Source organism: Pseudorca crassidens, chromosome 2 (genome assembly GCF_039906515.1).
Source record: "Pseudorca crassidens isolate mPseCra1 chromosome 2, mPseCra1.hap1, whole genome shotgun sequence".
Taxonomy (NCBI): domain Eukaryota; kingdom Metazoa; phylum Chordata; class Mammalia; order Artiodactyla; family Delphinidae; genus Pseudorca; species Pseudorca crassidens.
The window spans coordinates 573,700-600,054 of record NC_090297.1 but is presented as its reverse complement, the minus strand read 5'-3'; the positions used below and the strand labels follow the sequence as shown (position 1 = coordinate 600,054).

The 26,355-nt window shown below is 55.2% G+C and overlaps 2 protein-coding genes across 3 annotated transcripts; one reads left to right on the top strand and one right to left on the bottom strand.

The window, feature by feature from the left end:
* The first annotated feature begins 40 nt into the window (after positions 1-40).
* On the top strand, positions 41-25,833 carry SSU72 (SSU72 homolog, RNA polymerase II CTD phosphatase). Of its 2 annotated transcripts, XM_067717691.1 has the most exons (7): positions 252-391; positions 4,986-5,143; positions 5,959-6,125; positions 10,151-10,294; positions 23,078-23,217; positions 23,872-23,990; positions 25,358-25,833. In XM_067717691.1, exons 3-7 carry the CDS (start codon positions 5,992-5,994, stop codon positions 25,457-25,459), a joined length of 639 nt encoding a protein of 212 aa, XP_067573792.1. In that variant the 5' UTR covers positions 252-391; positions 4,986-5,143; positions 5,959-5,991; the 3' UTR covers positions 25,460-25,833. The 2 variants fall into 2 exon arrangements, with proteins under 2 accessions (XP_067573791.1, XP_067573792.1); XM_067717690.1 differs by lacking the exons at positions 4,986-5,143; positions 5,959-6,125 and having other exon boundaries at positions 41-391.
* LOC137213180 (nascent polypeptide-associated complex subunit alpha, muscle-specific form-like) lies at positions 18,680-21,251 on the bottom strand. Its single transcript, XM_067717688.1, has 2 exons — positions 19,899-21,251; positions 18,680-19,573 (listed from the first exon to the last, which is right to left on the bottom strand). Exons 1-2 carry the CDS (start codon positions 20,078-20,080, stop codon positions 18,808-18,810), a joined length of 948 nt encoding a protein of 315 aa, XP_067573789.1. The 5' UTR covers positions 20,081-21,251; the 3' UTR covers positions 18,680-18,807.
* Positions 25,834-26,355: the final 522 nt, after the last annotated feature.

Below are 26,355 nucleotides of genomic sequence, written 5' to 3'. Positions count from 1 at the left end.
CGCCAGGAGGCTTCCGTGCCAAGCGCCGGCCTCGGCGCTCGCGCCCGAAGCAGCGGCGCGTTCGCTGGCCGGTCTGGCGCCCGGGGAGCTGGGCCTCCCACGGCCCGCGGTCCAGCTCTCTAGGCCGGCGCTGGGAAGCCGCTGGGACGCCGTACACACGCCAGCGCCGCGCGTCCTGACGCGCTACGTCGCCGGCGCCGCCGCTTCGCGTAATGACTTCCGGGCGCCGGGGCCGCCATCTTGCTCGCGCGGAAGCGGCGCGGCTGGGTGGGAGTCCCGAAGCGGGAGTCGCGGACCGTGTGGCCGCCGCCATGCCGTCATCGCCGCTGCGGGTGGCGGTGGTGTGCTCGAGCAACCAGAACCGGAGCATGGAGGCGCACAACATCCTCAGGTAGTTGGGGCATCCGCCCTGGCCCAGCGCGCCCCGCGGACGCCGGCCGACCGGCCGTCCCTCCGGCCGACCGGCCCGTGCTGGGCGGTTCCGGCTCCCGGCCCGTGCTGTGTGGCGGCGGCCGCGGTTCCCGGCCCCGGTTCTCCCTGACCCGTGCTGGGCGGCCCAGGTTCCCAGGCGGGCGGTGCGCGGCGGCCCCCGAAGGACGGCCGAGAGGCCTCGCCGCCTCCAGGCTCGTTGGCTACAGGGCCGAGCGCAGCGAGGAATCGACAAAACTCGGTCCGCCGCGCGGTCCCCCACGTGTGCTTAGCGTCGCGAAAAATTCACATTCTGAGCCGAAATGTTTCCGGGTCGCTGAAACCTCAAACTGCTAGTAAACCTGAAAGGCTGATGCTGTTCGCGTCTACTTCGTACGCACGTCTGTGTATCTGAAAATCATGGTCTCTGTAAAATGCTCAGCAGTGAGGCGGTAAGTTGCAAGACGAAGGTTAGGGTCCACGAGAGGATAGGCCGGTTGTGTCCAGGGCGTGTCGCCTTTTTATCAAATATGGAAAACTTGCGCGACAGGATCTCAGGATAGAACAAGTCGTAAAAACACGGAAATGGCCTATTTTAATTTCATGCATTTGTGTATTTGCTTCTATCTACATTTTTCAAGTCTCATGCAAAAAAATCCTTTCTCCTCCCTTGGAAAATCTCCAGTCGATAATTTCTGAACCACACGTGAGTTTGGTTTCACGTTTCAGTGCTAACTCCCCTTTTGTGACGCCGGTGTTGTATATGTTTAATAAAATGTTATTCCCGTTTGATAAATTTTTTTTCGTTCAAAATCACTTTACAGAATGTGAAATTGACACCTTGCGTTACAGTTAAAGTTTGGTGTACATGTTAACTTTGATAGTAAAAGTTGAAACTGCCGTTTCTTCTGAAGTTTTCTTATGTGGACATTACAGGACAACCATGCCTCGCTGCTTCTCCTACTACGGCAGTCAGCTTTGACTCTCCTGGGGAAATCAGAATTCTCCCTCGCCCCTCGTTTTTAATGAAGCTGGACGCACCAGGTGTCCACGATCTGCTAGTTATGAGTTTAATTCTTCCTAACATCTACCACACTGTCTGCAGTATTCAGTTAATGTTTTTTGGTCTAGTGTGATATGCTTCGAACCTTATAAACCAATGTGGAGTTCGTTTCTAAACTAGAATTTTTTAAACTGTAAAGTTGTTTTAAAATTGGAAAAGTGCAAGAATTACAGTGTGCTGGATCTGATCCCCAAACTGCATTTATCTGTTCAGAGTCACTAAAAGTGGTAACTTTAAGGAAAAGATTGCAAGGTTCACGCTCCAGGAAAATTATTCAAGGAAAATAAAATTTAATGTCTTTAATTAGAATGACAAGTGATCTGGAGACCACCTCATTCTGCTGGTTCTGGCTGGTGATCCTTTATTTAAGCTCTTCTCTATCTGCATAACAAAGTTGGGGTGAAATCTTACAAAAGGAAATGTTTTTAAATTTCCTGTAGCAACTTTGTTAGTAAATCAGTTCCAAAGTCTTGCCTATCTGATAGTCCTGAGACAGTCACCAGCAAGATTTAAGCCCTTGCTTAGTTCAAAGTAACTGGCACAGCCTTGGGTCTCCTGCGGAAATGAGGGTGCAGAAGAGCCCCCAAATAATCACCAAGTAGGAATGCTTGTGTACTTTTACCCATTTTACTATTTTTCAAATTTACTCATGAGAAAAGTAGATTCAGAATGAGGGCAAAAGGAGGTAAGTTTAGGGTAACATACATTATTTGTACCATGAATGTGAAGTTATTTTAGACGTGAATCTTTAATTTCTAAAATGCTTATATTTGGGGGGTGTTTTCCTTTGTTAAAATGATAGTATTTGCTTGTTGCAAAAAATCCTCGCTGTAGAAAATATAGAAGATGAAGAAGATAAGGATCACGGTACCATTTTGGGGTACACCCTTCTTTCTGGATGTTCTTGCAGGCATCCGGACACACACTGAAGGGAGGCCAGAGCACTGTTAGGTAATCTCTCCACAGAACGTGAACATAGTTTGATTTCAATATTCATTTCTGCTTTTATATTTATACATTGGATTTGAACATATCTATTCATGTTGAGTAATAGCAGTGGTTACAAAACCATGAGCCAGTACTCAGAGCAATCCTGTGCAGCAGTCACTTTGGTAACCACTCCCCGTAACAGGTGGTTGGTTTTCAGTTTTATAATGTCCACATTCTTGTGCCATTTTAAGTATCTTTGTACACTTTTCTAGTTATTTCCTTGGCATAAATTGCTGAGTCAAAAAGTAGGCATATTTTACATTTTCATACATTCTGCCAAACTGCCTTCCAGGAAAGTACCTGTTTATAGAATTCCCATTTCCTCACAATATGGGCATTATTTATATCTTTTCATGCTGCTGGGGCAAAAGTATCTCGCCCTTTAGTTTTAAAATTGCTGTTGAGATGGAACAACTTTTTGTGTCGTTTTCACTTTTGAAAATTATTTATGGCTTTATCTCTTTCGATAACTTACAGGGTTTAAAAGGATGTTTAAGAAATTTATATGATGGTTTTTGTTACAACTAGTAGAGCTTATAAAAGATTTAGAGACTTAGGCCTTGAAGATGATTGTGAAAAGCATTTAAAAATGGTACGATTAAATAAATAAATAAATTTTAAAAAATGGTACGATAGGGCTTCCTTGGTGGCACAGTGGTTGAGAGTCCGCCTGCCGATGCAGGGGATGCGGGTTCGTGCCCCGGTCCGGGAAGATCCCACATGCTGCGGAGCGGCTGGGCCCGTGAGCCATGGCCGCTGAGCCTGCGCGTCCGGAGCCTGTGCTCCGCGTTGGGAGAGACCACAGCAGTGAGAGGCCCGCGTACCGCAAAAAAAAACAAAAACAAAAAAAAAGGTACCATGAGGGGCTTCCCTTGCGGTCCAGTGGTTAAGACTCCGAGCTCCCAATGCAGGGGGCACAGGTTCAATTCCTGATGGGGGAACTAAGATCCCACATGCTGCAGGGCATGGCCAAAAAAAGAAATGTATAAGTGAAAACAGGAAAATTGTGTATGCAGTTTGGTTACAACTAAATAAAACTATGCATAGGAAAACTTCTGAAATGAACTCTCATAAGGAATGTAGTTGATCAAGCATGCACGCTAGGTCATTTATTAGTGAAACCCAATTTTATTTTTGCCCCCTTGAAAATCTGCTCAGGCTGTATTTTTCTGAGAAGTCAAATACAAGTGTTAATAAATGTTGGCGTTTTCTAGAGCTAGTCATAATGTTCCCTGGGGTGATCATTTTTGATCTTTTGAGACTAAATTGTTTGAAATACTAGTCCTGGAGCCATTCAGGTTTTTTAAGGGGTGCAGGAAGACTATGTTTATTTCCACAGAGCCTCCTGTTCTTTGTACTCTGTGGATTAAGGTGTCCCTTTGGAACCAATTAATTTATTTTTTTGTTCCAGACTCTCTGTTAGAGGTCAAGGGGCCTGCTGATATTTGGAAGCTGGTTTTTTTTTTTTTTTTTTTTGCTGTACGCGGGCCTCTCACTGCTGTGGCCTCTCCCATTGCGGAGCACAGGCTCCGGACGCGCAGGCTCAGCAGCCATGGCTCACGGGCCTAGCGGCTCTGCGGCATGTGGGATCTTCCCGGACTGGGGCATGAACCCGTGTCCGCTGCATTGGCAGGCGGACTCTCAACCACTGCGCCACCAGGGAAGCCCTGGAAGCTGTTTTTAATCGTAGCAATTCAAAACAGATTTTAAAGAAAGACTTCTCTAAATTACTGTTTTCAATCATAATTTCCTGGGCAGTTTGATTTTGGGAAGATGAGCAGAGAGGCTGCAGATGTGGAAGAAAAAAGGTTAGAATCAGTCTCTTGAGCTCCTCTGTGCCAGGTGCTTTGCAAATGCCATCTGATTTCGTCCTCACAACTCTTAGGATGTGCACACGTACACAGGTGAGGAGATAATACCCAGAGCAAGAAGCCCCAGCTCATGAGTGACAGCAAGGATCTGGCTACAAGGGGCTCCAGTGCTGACGGATGAGTGACAGAACTGATGGGATAGAACGCGGGCTGGAGGAGGATCTAGGCTGCGGGGAGTGCGACAGTCAGCTGAGGTCCTGTGATTCTCCGATTTGGGGTGGGGCGCTCAAGTCTTAATGTCATGAGTAGAGTATGTGGACTCTAGCCACACTGGGATGGAGGTACTCAGACAGCCTCTCCCAGAGGGGACTGAGTCTCAGGGCTGCTGGGATCTGAGGATCTGAGTGAGCCCAGGCGGCTTGACACAGCACTCTCCCAGACGGTGCTAAACTCTCCCCTTGTCTTGAACACATTTCCAGAAGCCTCTTGTTCTAAACCAGGGAGGGATTGTCCGCTATCCCCTGCGGCCCCTTTGGCTGCATTTTTGATACTTTGTTTCTGGGTACACTTGAGGAAGGTAAACTGGAAACTATCTGGGGAGGTGGAAGATTTGAAATTGTGTGTATAAGGTTAGAAGAGGTGCCTACAGGGGACACGTTTGCCATCATAGATTTTAAGGGACTCTGCATTGTTTTTTTGCTTTTTGTCTTCAGGAGGCAGAACTAAGACCAGAAGGCTTGGTTGGAAGAAGGTAGATTTCTGTTTGGATGTGAACATTGAGACGAAACTGGGTAGACCAAGCATGGTATCAGTTCCAGCAGCTAAAACATTTTCCCCTGCCTTAAGGATCATCATCTCCAACCTTCCGTAGGTGAGAACAGGTCGAGCCCAGGGAAGATAGTTGAGCGGGTTCACCATGGTTAGTAGCGCTTAGGGCAGTGCTGGGACTGGAACAGCTGAAGTACCAGATCTTGAGGCCCTACTCTGCTGGCCCTGCACCCTGGGGAGGCCGACAGTGGCCGGCAGAGCAAGCTGGCCTTCGAGAAGCCAGGGTCGAGGAAGAGCTGGCCTGGAGCAGGGACATCTAAGCAGGAGCTCTCTTGGGCGCTAAACAAAGTGGCACGTTTGACAAGCTCCATGCGTGGTGATCTCATGCTGAGAGGCCTTTTGTTTTCTTCTTGACCTATGGGAGGGTGAGAATAAAATAAACCCTAGAAAACATTGGGAAGTGCTTAGGCTGACGTTTTACTAGGGGTGACATCAACTTTACTGGAATATTAACATTTCAGGAAGTTGATCTTCCCAGCTTGTGGCTATACCACAGTGAAACTGCAGGCAGGCGTTATAGTGTGATGGTGCTTGAGCAGTTGATCTGTGTTGGGTAAGCATGAGGTCATTGTGTAGCTAGAAACGGCTGATTAAGCAGTGGGCGATTTTACCTGTAGTAAAGGTGACTTATGCTCGTAAGCATCTTGTGTCCTACTCAGAGACAGGTCCTACTTTCAGAAGGTTTGCAGTGGTCTAGGATTTCAGTCTTAGCCACAATAATGCTTTGAATTAGGTTAATAACCACACTATAGAAAATAGAAAAAAAATGGCATAACCCATACTGTAAATTTGGGTGTTTTCTTTTTTTTTTTTTTGCGGTACGCGGGCCTCTCACTGTTGTGGCCTCTCCCGTTGCAGAGCACAGGCTCCGGACGCGCAGTCTCAGCGGCCATGGCTCACGGGCCCAGCCGCTCCGCGGCATGTGGGATCTTCCCGGACCGGGGCACGAACCTGTGTTCTCTGCATCGGCAGGCGGACTCTCAACCACTGCGCCACCAGGGAAGCCCTGGGTGTTTTCTTGATTGGTATTCATTTTAACTTTATTATTTTACCTTTAGGCATCAGGATAACAACTGAAACAATTCTGTTTCCCAAAATTCAACTTTTTTTTTTTTTTTTTTTTTTGCGGTACGCGGGCCTCTCACTGCTGTGGCCTCTCCCGTTGCAGAGCACAGGCTCCAGACGCGCAGGCTCAGCAGCCATGGCTCACAGGCCCAGCCGCTCCGCGGCATGTGGGATCCTCCCGGACTAGGACACGAACCTGTGTCCCCTGCATCGGCAGGCGGACTCTCAACCGCTGTGCCACCAGGGAAGCCCCAATGTTTTTTATGATAGTGTAATCTTTTCTATAACTTAACATTTCTGTATCTTAATGTGTAACATAATTTCTATATTTTTCTGATAGATTTTTGATACCTATAAAGACAAGTTTGATAAATACTTGTCTGGAAGATTTGTTTAACATACAAAATAATTGGCCCCTGAGACAAAGCCTTTCGGTGGTCAGCAATATTTTTACAGCGCTCAGTCCTTTTATGTGAGAAACACATCGTCACTGTACATAGTCACACACAAGATGGGCTGTTTTGTCAGTTGCATGAGCTTAGAAGAAACAGGGCTTCTGTTGTTAACTAGCCTTTTTGCCACTTGTGACCATTTTGTTGGGGGAAGAACAAACTGGGTTTCATTTTGTGTGTGCAGTTTAAATTCTTCTGCCAGTAAATTCCTCTTTTGGGGTTTCATTTTATTTTTAAATATGCTTGAGTAACATTTCAGGCAGTTAGGGAGGGCAGTGAGGAGAGGGCAGCTGCGGCCCCCCTCCCCCGACGGTTTCTAGTAGGAGAGACCTCACCCAGCCTTTCAGAGACCTAGCAGGCATCCTCTTAGAAGCCCTGTTAGGGATCAGCCGTGTGGAAAATGGGCCCAGGTTATCTTTGGGGTGATCTACTTTTAGGGATATGGACAGTGTTTCACTTGGACACCTAGCGCACGCCTCAGCCCCTGTTGTGACAGGAGGTAAGGGAAGGAGATTGTCCACCCGGGCAGTTCAGGCTCGCTGCCCCGGCAGGAGTCAGGGGCATGTGAGACCCTGTGCTGGGACCTCTCCACCTAGGGCCTCTTGGGAACCCTATGGGCAGTTTTTCAGTGGCACACATGCCCTACGCCAACCCCAGGAACACCCTGGGGTCCTGTCTGGGGCCTGCATTACGGGGTGCAGGATGTGTTGGGAGCCCCCAGGCACCCTGTTTCCCATCACCCCCAGCCCCACAGCTTTGCCATCTCTGCGCTTCCCCCGTCCTGTGTCCTGGAGGGTTACCTACTTTGTTCCCACTCCCAGAGCATCTGAGGAGAGGGATTTAGGTCTGTTTCAATCACTGCTGAATCCCCAGCACATATAGCAAGCTCCAGAAAATATCATTGGATCAAAAATGGAATGGCTAACCTGCCACCAGTAGAAGTGGTGGTGGTTTTTCAGTCTTAAAACTTTAGCCATTGGGGATTTAACAGTCTCCTTTGCTGCTGCCTGGCTAAATTAAGACTTGTTCAGTATATATTTCATTAATGTATTTCAAGAGTAGTTGTGCTTGGGCTCATTTTAATAAATTTGAACTTAGGTTTAAGAGTTGGGCTCATGTAAATAAGTTCTTTAATTATGAGTAAGTATCTCAAAGGGATGATTGAGATGTAGAAATACTGATTTTTTTTTTAAAAAGTGATGGAGGAACTGTGTCTAAATGAATCTTTCACTTATTTTTGTTGGGAAGCGTTTTGTTTTTCCCACGGTTCCCCCAAATGATTTTTGGGACCCCTTTTGGAGCAGGCTTCTTGGGTAGCTAGCTGAGAAGGGTGGTCTCAGCGTGGTTTCGCATTCTGACCCGTAAAGGCACTCTCTCTCACACACTTAACTCACTCATTGTTTGGTTTCAAATGGCTTGTTTTAAAGCATCCACCAGAAGACAGGCCTTTCTCCCAAGATCTTGTGAACAGATACGTGGCCTTTGGAGACAGGCCCGGGGTGGCCCCAGGAGCGTGTCGAGCAGTTGGATTCACGCAGTCACTGTGTCGCTTCCGGGCAGGGTCACACCTTGGGCTCCCTCTGCAGGGACTGGACTCAGCTCCAAGCCCTCAGGGACCTTGCTTCTGTGGGTTAGTGTTTTTCCATAGCACACGTTCCTCTCTCAAGGACCTGCTCCCTCCAGGGTATTTTTGGGGTGAGGGGCTTGGCACTATGAGGATAAGCTCTCTGTTTCGGGCAGTTCTTGTGGAGTAGTGGCAAATCATGAAGCCAGCAAGACAAGCGTGGCCCACTGCTGTGTGTTCCCATGGCGCCCGTGGCCGTGACCTGTTCCCGGTCACTGTCTTGGGAGAGTGTGACCCCCGCGCGGCTGTTGTCAAGGGGGCCTTCATCCCTGCCTTGTTGGTCCTTTGACAGAGAACATTTCTTTTATTGTACGTACCTGACCTGGTGAGGAAACGGGTTGGGTGACGTGGTCTGTTGGGCACCTGCTGGAGCCTGTGGGTGGAGGTGCCCGCGTGGCTGGGCCCTTGCATCCCAGCCTCCGTGTCGCCGGGGCCCGGAGCTGCACGTAAACTGGGGCTGGGTTGGTTGTTGTCCATTTACAGCTCAGGTGGCCATGGCCCCATTCACTCCTCAGTCGTGCCTGTTGTCCCCCGTGTTCTCCATCACAGTGACCTCTGGGGCCTGGTTGAGGGCACAGCTCGGGCCTTCCAGGGACAGAGGGACATTACCAGCTTCAGAGGACTCAGGCAAGGTGTTTGATCCAAACCGGATGAGAAGTGCTTTAAAAACGTGTGTCTGTGAGGCTCTGTCGCACCAGGCGCAGTGGCTGCGCTCTTCGCGTCCCTCCCCGTTCTCACAGTGACAGCAAGTGACCTGTGGGTCCTTCCTGTCTTTTGTGGGAGGGACAGTGACTCTCGGGCTGGGCTTCTAGAAGTGCTGTGTCTGCTGGGAGAGACCACGGGTCTCGCTCCACAGGCGCTGGGGGCCGAGTGAGGTTTCCTCCCTTATTTGTCCGCCTTTCAGCAGAGAGGCATCGGTGCCCACGAGGGATTGGGGGAGTGGCGCCTGCAGACCTGGGCTTCCCCACGTGCTGGGACATGTGTGCATGGACACGTTCGCTCCTCCGTGGGCCTCCAGATGTGGCCAGACACCCCTGAGCTGCAATAAAATGTACAAAAAAGCTTGAGACAGTGACCGCGGCCGCCTCAGAGCCTGCGGGGCCGTGAGGAGAACGTCGGGGCTGGTGGGCCTGGGGCCTGCTCCTGAGTTGGCAGGCAGGGATGCTTCCACACGGACGTTTTAGTGATGTATAAACACGAGGTTAGGATGAGAAGGCCGTTTCACGTAGACGCTTTGAACACTCCCAGTGTTGGCTTTCACCGCTTGTGAGTTTGAGGGAACATGGGGTCTGCAGCTGGGGTCTGAGTGAGGATGGCGTTGGGGCCGCAGTGTGTGCGATGACCTTTCTTGCTTAGGGTGCGACTGTGGCTCGTGGACGCTGCCTGTCAAGGAGGTTCCCTCAGTTTATTAGAAGACACTCAGCCATTCCCTTATCTCTGGCCCTCGCAGCTGGCGCCTCGAGGTAGGAGGCCGGGGGAGTGTCCCTCTGCTCCGGGGCTCCGGAAACTCTATTCTTGGTCCTGGGAAGCCTGCATCACGGCAGCTGGAAACCTGGACAAATGGTTTCGTTCTAGAGACCAGGACAGGAGTCAGATGACAAGACGTTCTAGGTGAAATCTTCCCTCTACCACGTGTCTATCCTGTGGCCATCACAGACATCCACCTCGTTCCCCTACGTTCCAGGATCCTTTGTCTCCTGTTGGGATTGGCTTCACCTAGCTTTTGTGTAACGTGCTACAGGATTTTTTTAAATTTGCAAATAAAATACTTAGAGTTAAGAATTGAGAAACGTGTTCTTTGAGACCAACAAAATCGTTCATATAGTCCATTTCCCATTTCATTTTCCTTTTTAGCATATTGTGTCTCATTTAGTCCAACTGTGATTCTCTGTCGTTTTGTGTCTTTCAGCAAACGAGGATTCAGTGTCCGGTCCTTTGGAACAGGAACTCATGTGAAGCTTCCAGGACCAGCACCCGACAAGCCAAACGTTTATGATTTCAAAACCACATATGACCAGATGTACAACGATCTCCTTAGGAAAGACAAAGAACTGCATCCCAGTGGTTGCCCTTTAACCCTGTGTGCTTGTCTCTGACAGGTGTCACCTGTGGGCACCACTCAGGGGCACCTGTGAGGCAGGGGACGCGGCGGCCCATTTGAGGTGTGCGGGGTCACTGGGTTTCTGTTCTGGTGCTCACGGGACCGTCCAGAGGTTGGAGCCACTCGGGGCCGTGGGCTGCAGTCCACGTGGACACAGTCGGGGAAGGTTGTGATACAGTATTAGAGCAGCTTAGGTGAGGAAGGTGGGACCCCGCCATCCATGGCTTTGCACACTGCAGGTAGGTGTGGGCGTGGGTGTGCACTGGTTCACGGGCGGCTGCCTCACACTCTGGTGCTCTTTCTGGAGGGTCAGCTCATGAGAGGGCCACATTGGGTGCCGAAGGAAGCATGTTAGAAGCAGGGAATTTGAGAGGACTTGACTTCCTTTCAGGAAGAGACAAAACAGACTTTGTCTGCTTCCTAAGACTCACGGGAAAGGAAGGTATTTTAAAGCCAGATTCGTGTGAATGTGACCCCAGGCTGTGGATATTAAGATCATCCTTGCTGGCTGGGTTTTGACCAGACACTTCACGGTCACCCCGGGCTGCTTTAAATTCCTGGGACACCTCACGTTACCATGAGTGACGGTGGTTCTCAGGATGGAGACCAGACACATCCCAAGCGAGAGGAGTATAGACACCGGGTGGAAAGCTTCCTTCACTTCGGCGTTCTTGCAATTGTGAATAAACTACGAATGTTCTCTGTACACCTATAGATTACTTAGCTGCGAGGGGCCCCGGAGGTCATTCCAGCAAAACGCACTGGACGCTGGTGGTTGCTGCACGCTCCACCCCGTGCCCGCTCCTCCCCAGCTGCAAGGGAAAACGTCGGGTGGGGGCATTGGGGCAGAAATGCAGGTATTTCTCGTCAGTGCCCCAGCCGGGCACTGATGCTGGGGGTCCAGGACTCACGCCCACCAGAACCCCCCGCTGCCCCATGCAGTCCCAAGGCCCTCCCGGGGGTGTGGGAGCCCCAAGAGACCCTGCAGCGCACCTTGCGCACACACTCCTGTCTCAGAAGGCGCAGACCACGTTAGGAACAGCTCTGCATACTGCCGGGGAGACGCCAGCCGTGTCCTGGGCTCCGCGTGGCGGTGCCGTGTGGTGAGAGCCGTCCTAACCTTGTGGAGAGGCGCCAGCCACGGCCGCTCCCCTGGGAAAGCTGTGATCCAACTCCAGGCTTTTGGTTCTTGCACTGAAAACTCTCTGTTGATAAGCTTAACTTGAGACCCCATCTAGTGAGTTGGCCAGAAATTTCTTTGGGCTTTTCTGTAGGGTAAGATGTTACAGAAAAACTGGAAAGAACTTTTTGGCCAACCCAGTATTTTTTAAGATTATTGTTCAGTTAGCACCATTCGTTTTTTAAAGACTTAAACTCAACAAGAGAAACGACAACAGATAATGCACTTAGTCTGTACTCCCTTAATTATTGTAAGTTAGGTCTTTCACATCAGAGCTACTTCTGGGAATGGGCAGCATTTACACATTGTAGACCAAATCTGGAGGGATTTTGTGCGTGTCCCTGGTGGCTCTAAACGAAGGGGCAGAGCCCAGCCTCTCAGAACTCAGACTCTCCTCTCGGGGTGACTGTACAGGCCTGTGGTCTCCCCAGCAGCATCCAGTCCAGGGGATGGTTGTGCCTGCTGTCCGGGCCCCGTGTAGGGGAGTTGCCTCCGTAGACCCCCCCCACGTTGGCTGCCCTTCACGAGCCTCTGGGAGGGAGCCTTGTCGCTTTGCTGGCTTCACTTGGGTGGGATTTCTACCTTCTGGGTGGGGTGGGAAGGGGCAAAACAAGGCTGTGTCTGGCACTATGCTCAGCTCTGCCTGAGTCAGCCCCTGGCCAGTAACAGAGGAGCGTCTGCCGGCAGTGGGGGACGGGGAGTCCACTGGGACGCTGGCAGGATGCCAGGGGGTGGGGGGCCGGAGGCCTTGCCAACTGGGGCAGGGTTGGTGATCAGGTGTGGGGCAGGGAGCCCCGCGTTTCCCCACGTGCTCAGGACACGGCAGACGAGGTCAAAACCTGAATCTGTAGCATAGAACACCCGGGCGTTTGCAGACGCGGCTTTTGCAGCTCACAGTGCAGAGCTAGGAAATATTGCAAGATGGGACCCGAGGGCAAAACGACATGCAGCAAACGTTTGAGTTTTCAGGGAAGAGAAGATGCCCCTTGTTGGGCAGAGCCGGGGAGTTGAGGCCAAGTGGCTGGCAGGCACAGATGGGCCCTGGAGACGTCTGCGGGCTTTGCCTGGGCACCGCTCTGCCCTGTGGGCTGGGGCCTGGGACCCTGTGGTTCTCGAGCCCTCAGTGGGTTCTGGTCTGTAGTCGTTAGTAGCCAAGCAGTTTATTTGTTCATTATTTGGCTGTAAATAGGGGTTTTGCTTTTGGTTTTCTCGCCACAAGCAGGAGTGGGTTGGGTTGAGAGGCTGCGGCCTCGGTCCTGCGGTGACAGGTGTGGCCGCAGAGCACCTGCCTGATGTCGCCCAGCCCTGTGAGGAGCTAGACAGCCTGGTGAGGTTTACGTTTCCCTCCCCCTGTGGGAACTCTCAACGATAGTGCAGGAAATCTGGGTTCACCTGACCCTCCCCGGGCATGTAAGAGGGTCTTCTCTTCGGACGCCTCTAAGGCGGGAGCTGTCCTTGACTGTGAGACGATCTACCTGCTTCAAGTGCACGGCTTCGCGGGTCCACGGGGCTGTGCGCTCAGCAGACTGTAGGATGTTTTCCCCCCAGGAAGCCCCCTGGCAGCTGCTGGCCCAGTCCCCGCCTGTGGCTCTGCCTCTTCTGGACGTTTCTGATCCACAGGTCGTACAGCACGGGTCTTTAGGAGCTAGCTTCTGCCTAACGTCCGAAGTTGAGCTGTCCTTTTGTCGTTGTCGTTGAGCTGTCCTCTTTTATGTGTAAATGTTCCCGTGGACCTTAAGTTTTTTCATCCCTTTGCCTTGGAGTCCTTTTGAATACAGAGCAGCTTCAAACTTGGTGTTCCGTTTGGGGGCTGTAGTGTACCTCCTGTGTCAAGTTGGTAGAGGCTTCCAGATCTTTCCATTTTCTGCCTGAGCCACTTTCCACACCTGAGCTTCCTCCCGGGCTCTCCAGCATCAGTTGAGCAGAATCTGCAGCTGAACCTCAGCCTACTTGGCGCACTTTTGGGGGAAGATAAGTCATTTTCTTCTAAATGTAAGACTGGCCAATCTGTGACCTAAGGAACAGGGTCCCTGGGCCCAGTCACGGAGGAGGGGCCGCCAGGAAAGGTGAGGCTGGCAGTGTCCTCACGGCTCCAGGAGAGCTATCTTTCCTTGGTTTTGGATAATTGCTTTGTGAGTTACAAAACCACTTGTCTTAAAAAGCAAGTGAATGGGTAGCTCTAAATATAGTTCATGTGATTTTTAATACATGTGACCAATTGCTCCCCAAACAGTGAGTTTCAGTGCAGATATAACTAACACTCGCCCAGATCCTGACTTTACCCTGTAAGTGGAGGCTGCGTGTTGAACTTGTATCTCGCATACTTTCCCTCTTTCTCCTGTGGCTCTTTTGTAATTAAATACCTCTGGGGTTAGATTGTTTTTTAACTATTTGTTTATTCATTTTCAGTTTCTCAATTTCATTGTCTTTTAGGCCTTAGGTTAATTTATGTGTATACTCACTTCTCCACTGTGTAATTTTTGTTGTCTTGGAGTAAAAGGTAATAATAAATGTAATTTCTAAGAGTATAAATCCCACAGCCTCCGGGCCTCCATCCTGGGTACGAGGTTAGTGGACACAGCAGCTCCGTCCTGCTCAAGGCCCCTGGGCTTTTCCAGAACCTTGTTCTTGGGGTCTCGTCAGACCCTCCTCGCCTTCTCTTGCTGCGTTCGGTGGCATGGGGTGGCTGCCCGGCCCTGCCCTGAGGACACTTCCTGCACTTCAAGTCCAAGCCCCTTGGGCTCCCACCTTCAGCGTGTCCTGCCTGACCCCTGTCGTGGGCGGTCCCTGGTCACCCTCACTGGCCCCGTGCGTGCCTGGCGTGAGCTCGCCTATCTGACCCCATCTCATTTCACCCTGGTTGGCAGCTGTGGTTTCAAGTGGTTACTGAAAACAGTGTCTGTTTAACACATGAGTGTATTCCTAAGCCAGACACTGGTTCCCAGGGAAACTCTGATCTAGTTTTACTGATGCTTAAGCTTTTGGATTTTAGAAAAGCACTCAGGCTTAAAATAAAAGTTAAGGCCTTCAGGTACTTCACATGTGGCCGGAAGAGAAGCTTGCATGTCTGAACGGCATTGCCCCGAGTCGAGCAGCTGGCTGCCCGAGGTGGCTGCGGGGTCCCTCCTGAGGCGACAGCAAGGCAGGTCGGGGTCCCCACAGCCTGCAGCAGGTGGGGTGCAGACGCAGCGTGTAGCCGGTGGGTGACGCCGCAGCCCGCGTTGGTGGGTTCACTTTGACTGGGGACCGGGGTGGCGAGGCCATTGCAGACCACGCCAGAGCTCCCGCCGCCAGCCTCAGGAGCGGTGGGGCCTCGTGACAGCTTGTGGTGCATCGGCTCTTCATGTTCGAGGGTCCCAGCAGTCGCCACAACCCTTTGAGAGTATTTCAAGCCTAAAGCTCTTTGCTGTCAGCCTTGCTCATACCCAGGTGTGCTGAGGACGCCGCTCCCACGGCTGGTGGCTGAGTGTTCTCGTGACCACGCACAGCAGCTGCAGCGCCACCCGCCCGCCTACCGGCCTGCTCTTGCCCTGGCTTCGCCCCCCGGCTCCAGGGAGGAAGGGGCCCGATTCAGAGCCATGGGGGGCTGCAGTTGGGCCCCTGTGCTGCCCCAGCCCCGTGGCTTGAGGGAGACCTCTTGCATCCATGCTGCTTTGCCGTGAAAACACAGACTGGGTGCCTTGGAGGGGAGGGTGTCTCCATCCATAACAGGTGAGGGGCTGTCAGGGTTCCTTGGCGGGGGGGGGGAGCAGTAGTCAGCTCTGGCCCCCTCCCGTTGGCACCTGGCATGTGTCTGGAGTCTGAATTTGAGGTGGCCGTGGCCTGTGGCCAGTGTTGGAGGGCTGGCCGGCCGGTGGGAATCCGGGTGAGCTGTGTCAGCTCCGAGGTCGGGGGCTGGGTGGGCATCAGGAATGCCCTCCCCCCCGCCTCAGGGCAGGGCTTCTGAGGAGGTGTGGGAGTGGGCTGGGCGGGCCTTGCCGTGGGCGGGTGTGGGTCTAGGTGCCAGCAGCGCGTGGGTACGGCTTTCCCCCTGGCCCTGAACCCTGACGGGGTCCAGCCATGTCCACCTCGGCACTGACCGCTCCTCATGTGGATGGAGACTGAAGGAGTGCGTACACCAGCGGCCTTGTGCCCAAGCTGCGTCGCCATTAGGTGCCCCAGGCACCTGCCCCCGAGATGCCCCGTTCACACGTGAACCTGCACCTTCCTGATGCCATCCTCTAAAGCGAGGGACTTGAGCAGGGCGTCTTTGGGGACACACATCCTGGAAACTAGAGAAGCACTGTCATGGGGGCCTTCAGGGAGGGTCTGGGTCGCACGTCCGTGTCTGAGGGCAGGGCGTCTCCCTGGCACGCGGTTGGGCTCGAGGAATCTGGCCCCAAAGCACCATCTCCGCGGACACTTCGTGGAGCATCTCCCTGGTGCGTGGGCGTCACCTGTAAGCTCCTGAACTCCGCCGTCGGCCTTTCCCTGGCTCGTGTGCAGGAGCACAGCCACCCCACCCCAGCCCCATCAGGACAGGCAGGGCGTCACCATGACCACCAGAATAAGAACGGACAGTCTGTCAGGACAGGCTCTGCCAGGCCATGTCGGGCAGCCCTTGGTGTGTCCCAGGTAGCTGGGGACACTCGGCAGCGCTCCTTCTCTCGGCTGCTTCCTGCCTGGGAGGCTTGCGGCCCTTCCTTCCTCTGCTGCGTTTCTCAGAGGCCTCTCGACCCTGGCTGCTCCCGCGGGTCCCCACGGGGAACCCTGCTGGGCACAGGTGGGTTGGTTTGCAATGACCACTGGCCTCTTGGGCCAGCCCCCCACCCTCCCTCCATCTTAGCCAGACGGTTTGGTTTCTTGTGCAAACTGCGTGGTCTCGAGAACGCCAGGCTTGGCCAGGGCTCGGCAGGGAGCACGGGGGGTCATCCAGGGACATCTGGGTCGGTGGCCACCCTGGGCTTGGTGCTGTTCCTGCTTAAATCACTCAGTAAGTGGAATTTCAGTGAGGGTGGGGGTCATTTTATTTTTCCTTGAACTCACAGTGTTTGGGGTGGATCTCGGGCACTGCTTGGAGGTGGGCGGTAGGCGGCCAGGAGATCGGCACCTAGAGCATCACCACGTTGTTCCCCCACCGCACCCTCCCCACCCCCCCGCCGCCCTGTGGTGTTTGGGATTTAGTCTGTTTTGAACCATTTATGTAGAAGTGATTTGGTATTTGCAGACTAATTCATGATCTGAGGGTTTTTTCTCAAAAAGTAAGTAAAATGCTCCAGCCTAGGACTCAGGTTTTCTCTTTTGTTTTGAGATCAAAATTTTTATGATGTCACACAGCTGGAGGGTAGGTACGTGTCTATTTGAAACAAAACACTAAGACTAAAGATATTTTTCCCATTGCATTTTTATTCAGCCAATTTATTAAAAAAATATTTTCTTGAGCTTCCTCTTAAATTTAAATAAATGTAGCATTTTACCCTATTTGGACAAGTGGTCTACCACTTTTATTTATTTTTAAAAATAAATTTATTTATTATTTTTGGCTGCATTGGGTCTTCGTTGCTGCACGCAGGCTTTCTCTGGTTGCAGCGAGCAGGGGCTACTCTTCGTTGCGGTGCGCGGGCTTCTCATTGCGGTGGCTTCTCTTGTCGTGGAGCACGGGCTCTAGGCACGCAGGCTTCAGTAGTTGTGGCACACGGGCTCAGTAGTTGTGGTTCGCGGGCTCTAGAGCGCAGGCTTCAGTAGTTGTGGCGCACGGGCTTAGTTGCTCCACGGCATGCAGGATCTTCCTGGACCAGGGCTCAAACCTGTGTCCCCTGCATCGGCAGGCGGACTCTCAACCACTGTGCCACCAGGGAAGCCCTACTTGTATTATTTAAAGTCTGCTAAAGCCGCACCTGGTTAGACGGTGTTGTCTGTCTCTGCCATCTGTCCCCTTCAGGCTGACTTAAGGCGGCTTCTGAGGTCGGGTTTCTGAGGAGGAGACATTGGACTGGAGGGTTGCAGAGTCTGCTTTCTGGCCGTCACTGTTTTGTTTTGTTTCTAACACCATTGTGCAGGGAGTGTTTCCTTTGAAGAAGAGGGATGGCGGGTTCTTGCCTCCCGGGCCCCAGGCCCCGTGCAGAAGAGGCCGGGCGAGCAGAGCCCCTAGGATGCTGCGCCCGTCCCGGGAGGGCTGGTGGAGGGGCCCTGGTCGATCAGACGGGTGAGTGTTCCTCGCCTTCCGGTCCAGGCTGTGTTCTTGGCGGCGGGTGGGGGGGATGGCAGCTGCCCTCCGGGGGGCTCCACACGACCGGGACGTGCTCTGGAAGCTGGGCCTGTGACTAGTGTGTGTAGAACATGATTACGGATGAAACGTATTTGCTACTTCCCAATTCATTTTTTGCTGACTTTGGCCCGACCGAAGCGACCTCGCTGCCTGGTTGCAGTCTGGGGAGTTGTAGTCGCTCCTCTGCTTCAGTTTGTCCTGCCCTTTCCTGGCTGCCTGTGGCCCTGCTCGCCCGGCCCCGGCCCCGGCCCCACGGGCGGCTCACGAGACAGAGGCTTCTGGTCCCTGCGGGCCTCAGGCCGTTTGGAGCACCCTCTCTGCACATGCTGCTCAAGAGGTTTGTTTTTCTAATTTTCATCATTCTTTTTCTACGTGACACCTGTTCCAAAAAACGGCCCAGTTATGCATCCCGTGGCTCCCTGCGCTGTCCTCCAGGGCGTCCTTTGTGCAGCACGTGTGTCTGAGGCACCCAGTTTGTTCTTAAGTTTTCTGTCTGGGGATGTGGCCGTTTCACAGACACGAGGTTGTCACCCGTCCTGCCTCCCCCAGTGGCCAGTGACTGTGCTTCTTGGGCTTGTGCTTTTCACGAGGCCTATGAGGCTAATGGCTCTGACACAAAACCCTGGGGGTATTGTGACAGCAGACTGTTGGCGGCACAGGGAAGGCATGGGTGAGGGCTGGACCCGTGCAGCCGCGGTTGGTGCCCATCTGAAATGAAGGTGGCGAGGTTGTCGTTAGGTAGTGAGGTTAAAATTTGAGCAAAATGATTAAATTGTTCCCAAGATGGGGTGGCCCATTTCCCTGCAGAGCTGCACATCCACTCAGTGCCCAGGAGGCTTCATGTGTAGGGAGGGAGCTCCTGGCTGCCTCCCCCTCCCCTGGGACGGGCACCCCAGAGGGAAGCCCCACAGGTGGGCAGGGCTCTGAGTGGATTCTTGAATCCAGCAGAGAAGAGCGCAGGGCCGCTGAGCAAGGGTCCAGACTCCTGGATTTGGAGTTGGGAGGTCACCGTGGGCTTCCAGAGGCACGAGGTCCTGCTTACCTTGGTGCTGTGCTCGGCCCAGTGGGTTTGCGGAAGCCCCAGCTCTTGCCCGTGGCTGGCCAGTGGTCACCCGTCCAGGCCAGCGGGGGGCTGGTCCTTGTCTTTGAGGACCTTCCCCCAGAGGCACTTGGGCCCCTGTGTGAGGGGTTTTGCATCTTCTGTTTCAGTTGGATCAAGCTCAGTACTGGAGGTAGAATTAGGTTGGAGGATGCCTGGGATGAGCGTGTTCTGGGGCACAGCCCACTTGGCCAGCTCCAGCCGTGGGATTTGGGTTCACACCCCGGGCTAAACCTCGAGGCGGGAAACGCCTGGTGACGTTGGGGGGCAGAGGTGCTGATGCTGAAAGTCCCTGGGCTCCGTTTGGTCAGCATCCGAGGAACAGCTCGGACGAGGGCATCCTCTCTCGGTGAAGCACACACCGCAACGGTCCAGCCAGGGCCTGCCCGAGCTGCCCCCTGCCCACTCCATTCCCAGAGCCCCAGTGCGGGGGCAGAGCTGGGCTCCCGGGCCTGGCTGTTGGGAGAGAACACAGGTGGTGGCGGCCGGCGGGCCTGGGAGGCCACTTGCCGGAAGCGCCTTCCCGACAGGGCTTGGCTGGCACTGCCCCTGGCCCCCTCGCCCACTTCCTCGGGGTTCTGACTCCACCTGGAGATCCTGCTTCTGTTCTCGGTGTTCCGAGGCTGTCTCTTCCCAGGTTTGTCTCCATCACGTGCGCTGGGTGATGTTTGTGGGCGACCAGGCTGAGGTGTGTCACTTCCGACCCTGGGAAGGGAAGTACTTCTGTCCCTGGGGGAGCGGGAGCCTGGCCGGTCCTCAGCAGAGGCCTGGGCCCTGGGCTGGGAGGGGACGTGGGGGCGTGGGCTCCACTGTTAAACCTCCGAGGGAGCGTCTGACCCCGTATGTGGGTTCTGTCGGCGCCTCACCCCTGCCCTGGAATCGGCCCATCCGTCTCCTCACTGGTCTGGCCCCAGCCTCTGCCCTCAGCCACCTGCCTTCACAGGGGGCATCTCTGCTTTGACCCCAGGTTCCCAGCATGGGCTCCGCGCACCGGGGCCTGCTCTGTGCCGGCCTGGCCCCCTCTGCCCACCTCCCGGGCCCTCCTTGTCCGACGGGAAGCAGAGACGCATCCTCGCCGAATCCCCCCACATGGCTGGGCTGGGCAGCAGGAGGAATGATGTGCTTGCGCTCCGAGGGCTCGGGAAGGCGTTGCCTCGGGCGCCCAGAAGTCACGTCTGCCGGACGCACTGTCAGGCCCGTATCTCTCAGCATCACTGTTGAGACAGAAGCGTTCAGCTGAACCTGTTTTCCGTGCTGAGCACACGTATGTAGGATGAACTCGTGGTTGGGGGCTAAACCTCACATCTGAGAAGTTGCCTTGAACTAGAACAGACTGGAGCCCTCGGGCACCCGGGTCAGAGCAGGTTCTGCCATTCCGGACGGGCAGCCTCCAGGCCCAGGTCCTGGCTCAAGGCCGGTCTGTGGTCCCTTTGGGTGCATCTCAGACCCGCCGGTATGTTTGCCTTTTGCCCTTGAACTTTGGACACAAGCCCCCTGTGCCTGCCGTGTTCCCCTCAGGACAGTCCCTGGGCCCATCCTGAATCTGAGTGCCCCCCGCGGGGTCGCTCCAGCAGGCTTGCCGGTGCTCATGTAGCAGTTTCGAGAGCACGTGCTCTCCGCTGACAGGGTCTGCATCGTTTGATGGGTAGGACCCCAGAGTGTTTCAGAATGATCCTTTGTTGTCGTACTTCCTGTGGCAGCAGACAGAACCTCTCGTCTTTCTGGGGCCCCCACTCTTGAGGAGCTGCGGATCTGCACCGCAGAGGAGGTGCCCACGCCGCCCTTCATCTGTCCCAGGTGAGAGGGGGAGACCCACCCTCTGAAGGTGCAGCGGCTCCAGGCGTGAGCTGGGGCGCACAGCCGCAGCCCAGGAGACGTGGGGCAGGGGCAGGGGCCCAGACACCGTGTTCTCTGCCTGCACCCACCTCGGCCTCCGTCCGCCTGGGTTGGGCTCTTGAGCTAGCTTTCCCCGCCTGGGGGGTTTATTTCTGACAAGTGTGCGAGCTCAAAGGGAGGCCCCAGCCAGCTCTCCCTCCCTAAAGGAGGCTTCCTGCCTCGGCAGGTCGGCTGGCCCTTTACCCACTGTGGTCAGCCAGGCCTGCCGCTGCCTCTGGGCCCAAGGTCGCTGTTGGCTGGGGGAGCACCCATGTGGGGTGGGAGTGGTTCTAGGGGCCTAACGTGTCCTTCCCACCTGGCAGGGCCCCAGGGGGTGGTCCTGGCTGCCCGGCTCCCTTGCAGCTCTGGTCCACGGGCTTGGCCTTGGTGGGTTCAGTGCAGATGCCTCGAGTGGCCGGGGCCCTGCTGCCTTGGCCCCTGCAGGTCGTGGCTCAGCTAGGAGTGCTCGGCCCCTGAGTCTGCAGCATCCCAGCCTCCGTGGGGTGAGCACGCCCCCTGCCTCCCTCCCTCCCTCCCTCCGTGCACAGAGCGTGGGCCTTCCCTCAGAAGCCAGGCCCTAAGGAAGGCTTTGTCTTGGTGGCAGACAGCTGTCGCCATCTTGATCCCCACTTTTCCTGTCTCACCCTGGTGTGAGGCGGGAGTTCAGGCAGGTCCCTGGGAATCCAGTGTTTCGTCGTTTCATCCTCAAGGACCCACACCCGCACCCAGCATGCGCTGTCCTTGGTCCTGCCTGCCACGGCCTGGGCCCTGCGTATCCGGGATTTGCCAGAAAATAGTCTCAAAAGGTCCCTGTTACTCCTTCCTTGTTACACTGATGAAGGTGAGGCTTTGATCTCTGAACTAGGCCTTTTGTCCTCAGTTATGTGCAGCTGACTTTCATTTGTTACATCATCTATGTGCATAACTGAGGGTCAAGGAAAGAAGGAAGGGGCTTTGCAAGACTGCTGGGGACCCTGAGGAGCCCCCCGAGCACCTGGTGGCCTCCCCTCTGAGGGAGCCGTCACCGTGAGCCTTGGTGTCACCTGAAGCCGGGCTGTCTGGGTGGCCGGTCTTGGAGCCACTGTGGGAGTGCAGGGAGCCTCCACCACCAGCCCTGCACCACGTGGGGCCTCCCTGGCCTGTGTCTTTCTGCTGGACGTAGATGCCAGGTGTCCGAAGGACCAGGTTCTGGGGAGGAAGACCTAGATGTAGCAGCGCAGCCGCTGTGGGCAGCCAGGAGGCGGCAGGGCCAGCCCGGGGACGCAGGCCAGCATGAGGTGGCCGTGGTTATTACGCTTGTCTAAAAAATGGCAAGAACCAAAAACGCCCCACAGCTAACAGTCAAGTGTCTTTTCAAGTGAAAACTCTTAATTAAATGTATTTTAAAAGCCGTTTTCACCATCCAAGAAGGTAGGAAATGTATTTTGAGTAATACGAGCTCATTGAAATGAACTCTCATAACTTAAAATCTGGGAAAGACAGTAAATGTATCCCTCAGAGTTCCTAAATCAGCTCGTCTGTGTCCGAGTAGAGTGGACAACATGCTTGTTTCAAACTATCCAGAATGACCCTTAGAGACCACGGGCTTCGTCTTTGGGGCAGTGAGCCCTCTCCTGGGGCCGAGGACACAGCCATCGGGGTTGGGGGTGGGGGTGGGATCCTGTCTGGAGGGTCCCAGAGGAGGCACTTCCAGCTCAGGGCCACCTGCTTGGCACAGACCTTGACTGCAGGACCTGTGTGGCCCATCCGAGCTCCGAGGGACTCGGCCCTTCCAGGTCCTGGGCCTGGGCTCCCCTCACTCTGCCCTCAGTTCACCCAAGGCTTCTCCCTCCTGGACGCTCTTCGTGTCCTCTCTTGGGTGGGCTTCCGGATTCTCTCACTGCCATGCTGAGCTAGGCTTGGGATTGGGTTTCCAGGTTAGCTTTGTCTTTGCCAAAGGGCTTGGGTTCAGCATGAGCGTTTGCCAAGACTCTGCAGGACGAAAAAGGCCATCAGTGACTTCCTGGCGGCCCAGTGGTTAAGACTCTGAGCTTCCACTGCAGGGGGTGCAGCTTCAGTCCCTGGTTGGGGAAACACGGACCTGGGAGAAGGCTGCAGACACTAGGCCTGCTTTCTGGAGAGGTGTGGGTCCAAGGGCAGCCAGTGGGCTGGGCTGGGGGCGAGCACGCTCACCTGACTTGTCTCCTGCGGGATGGGGGACTGCGGCCCAGCCTGCCCCCGCGTGCCTCCGTCGCCCTGATGCTCCTGCTGGGGGCGGGGCGGGGGGCTGCGCCTACGCGGACGCGGGGGGGGGGGCGGGGCCTTCATCCAGAGTTCCTTGACTCCGGCACTCAGCTACACGCAGAATGGCATTTTACACATGCTGGACAGAAATAAGAGGATCAAGCCCCGGCCAGAAAGGTTCCAGAACTGCAAAGATCTGTTTGATCTGATCCTCACCTGTGAAGAGCGGGTGTACGACCAGGTGGTGGAAGGTAAGCGCAACAGCTGCAGCGCCAGGCCCTGTGCCGTGCCCTCTGTCCTGCTGTGCGTCCAGCGCCTCTGAGGCAGCCGGGCCGTCCTGTGCGTGGCGTCTGTTCCTGGCCCAGGGCTGGAGAAGGGTTCCCAGTGCGTCTGTGGGCTCCGGCAGGCGGGGGAAATGGGGCAAGGCCACAGAGAGGTGGACAGAGGGCCCCTGACCTGTGTGGGCCCTGGGAGGGGGTGGGGGCAGGAGATGGTGGCCTTGGGGCTGACCGTGTTCACCAGGGCAAAACCACCTGTGCCAGCCAACAGCACGGTGCGGGTTCAGGGCCTTTGTGGCGCAGCAAGAGCACGTGTGGTGCAGAGGGACTAGGGCCTGGTGCTTTGTAAGTGAGGGTGCTGTCAGCTGCTGTCCCGCGGGACAGGCTGGAGTTGGCAGGTGTGACCAGGTGGCCTGGGGTCCAGCTTCATGAGCGCGAGCTTTCCTGCGGTCCCAGCCGTATTTGGCGTGAGGCTCCTCCCGGGGTTGGGGGTGGGGGGGAGTGCTCGGCCTGGTCAGATGCTCTGATGTTGGTCCTTAACTGCATCCCCGAAGGAAGGCTGGGCAGCGCACAGCCTCCTGCGCTCTGTTCTGAGGCCTCTGACTTCCGTCCTCTTGTCACGGTCAGATCTGAATTCTAGGGAGCAGGAGACGTGCCAGCCTGTGCATGTGATCAACGTGGACATCCAGGACAACCACGAAGAGGCCACCCTGGGGGCGTTCCTCATCTGTGAGCTCTGCCAGTGCGTGAGTATCGGGCCCTGGGCGGGCCTGCGTCGTGCACACAAGGGCTTCAGCATGAACGTGACGAGCACACCGCTCGGTTCACGGTCCGCTTACTGCCAAACGTTAAAACCCATAAATGCAGAGGTGCCCACAGGTGAGAGTCACCGAGTCAGCTCTGGCTAAAGAATGCACCTTTGAGCGTTTTAGGTTGATTGCAGGGGTGAGTGACCTGCCGGGGTCTGGCTTCTGTGGAGATGGCTCCCAGGACTTAGGCCCCCTGCCAAGACCCCAAACAGCTAGAGGAGCCCGGGAGCCCCCAGAGATGGCGCCAAAGGGCTCTGGTCCTCTCTGCCCCCGCACTTCTCATTCCAGACGTCCAGCCCTCCCCGAGTGGCCCTGGGCATCTTCCCTGGCACAGGAGACCCCAAGAGCTTTTGCAGCCACTGTGCAGCTGTGCTCAGAGCCAAACATTTCCTCTTAGATGGGACAAAAGGGCCGACCCAACTCGTGTCTGGTCATATCTTTGGCCTGTGGCTTCTGCATTTAGGCCAACTAACTGTGAGTGATAGAAAAGTGAAGAAGACAAGGCTTAACCAAGAAGTCTGGAGACAGGCAGGCCTGGACGGGTTTGCTGTGTGAGGGGCCCAGGCCCCTGCTCTCTTGTTACTTTGCCCGGCACAGCTTCTGTTCCCAAGGTGTCTCATGGTCCAGGGTGGCTGCTGAAGCTCCAGCAGTTGTTCCCATGGTCTGGCCATCAGGCAAAAGACAGGGCTGAAGGGGCTGACACGTCCCAGAAATAGCACACGTGACAGCCACTTGGGTCGGGCTGGCGAGAGCTTGCAGAGGAGAGGCACTGCTCACAGGCCGAGACGGGGGGCAGCGAGGGGCCTCGGCCGCAGGCCAGCCCCTGCCAGGACAGGCGGGCTGAGGAGCTGGCCCCGGACCACCCTGGGGCTGTCCCCTGGCAGGGCCGCCTCCTTCCAGGGCGGTGGTTCTCCACCAGGGGACATCTAACCGCACACACGGTGGGCCTCACAGCCGGGAGAGACGCTAGTGGCAGCTGGCGGGTGGGGGCCACAGGCGCTGCTTAACCCGCTACAGTGCACGGGACGGCCCCTGGGCTTCCTTGCTGGCTGACCGGGCCCGCGACGGTACTGTCTGGGTCGGGTCTGCTCATTTTCAGGGTGGGGGCAGTGCAGGCGGCGAGCGTCTGCAGTGCGCGTATGTGTGGCATCTGAGGCCACCCGCCCTGCTGCAGCCGCTCCGTGTCCCGTCCCTGTCGGGCTCCCCTCCGCCCCGCCCCGCACGCACGGGCGGCACCAGGCCGAGGCGGGGTGGGGCTGCCTGTTGGGCGCGGGCGGCTCAGGGCGGCTCTCCTCTGGCTCCAGATCCAGCACACGGAGGACATGGAGAACGAGATTGACGAGCTGCTGCAGGAGTTTGAGGAGAAGAGCGGCAGGACCTTCCTGCACACCGTCTGCTTCTACTGATGGCCCCCGCCCGCCTGGAGCCACCTTGCTGAGCTTCCTTTTGTTAATACTTCTTCCTTCCTGATATTTGTTTTTACCTTTAGGTATTCTGCCGATGGACGGACGGTAGCAGTGCCCAAATAAACTGTACATATGAAATGAGAAGATATACATAAATGCCAGATTACAATCAAGTGTTTCCCATCCCACTTTTACTTATGAGTGGGATATTGATTATAGTTTTTTTTCTTTAACCAAAAAAGAAAAAAACGGTTGATAGCACATTTCCCCCCAGCCATCTGCCTCTCACTGAGCACCCCTTTCCCGTCTCCCCTAACTGGCTGCAATGTACAAATCCCTGAATAAAGCAACAGGCTGTACTTTTTGGGAAAGAACCTGCCATTGTCTCATCAGTAGATGTTGCTGGTCGTCCTGGCTTCATCCAGAGTACCCTGCCTGGCCTGGACCTCCCGTCAGGGTCCTCAGACGGCAGTCTGGGCCTGTGGGTCAAGCTGAGCTCTCTAGCACCACCCCGAGGGCCTCCCGTCCACGGGGACTCTGGAGGGATGTGGCACCTGCTCCCTGGGCGGGGACCGCTCTTGCCTGGTGACCCCTCCTGGTCTCCGTGGCACAGAGGTGTTCCGGGGACTCCTCTGTGGGCAGTGCTGTCCCCCTGCCTGTGGATGGTGGGCTGGCTCAATGACCCCTCCCCAGCCCCCAGCAACATGGGGCAGCCACATCAGGGCTACGACGCGGGCCTCTGAGCTTCGTGGCCCACCCCTGAGGAGAGCCGGGGCTGAGGCTGGCCCTGCCCCCGCAGTAAGGGATCCTTTAGCCTTTGTTGGGCCCCATCCTTGTGCCATGTGGCCATGGCTCCGGAGTGACCTCCCTGGCAGGGACCCTGCGGCCCCTCCGCT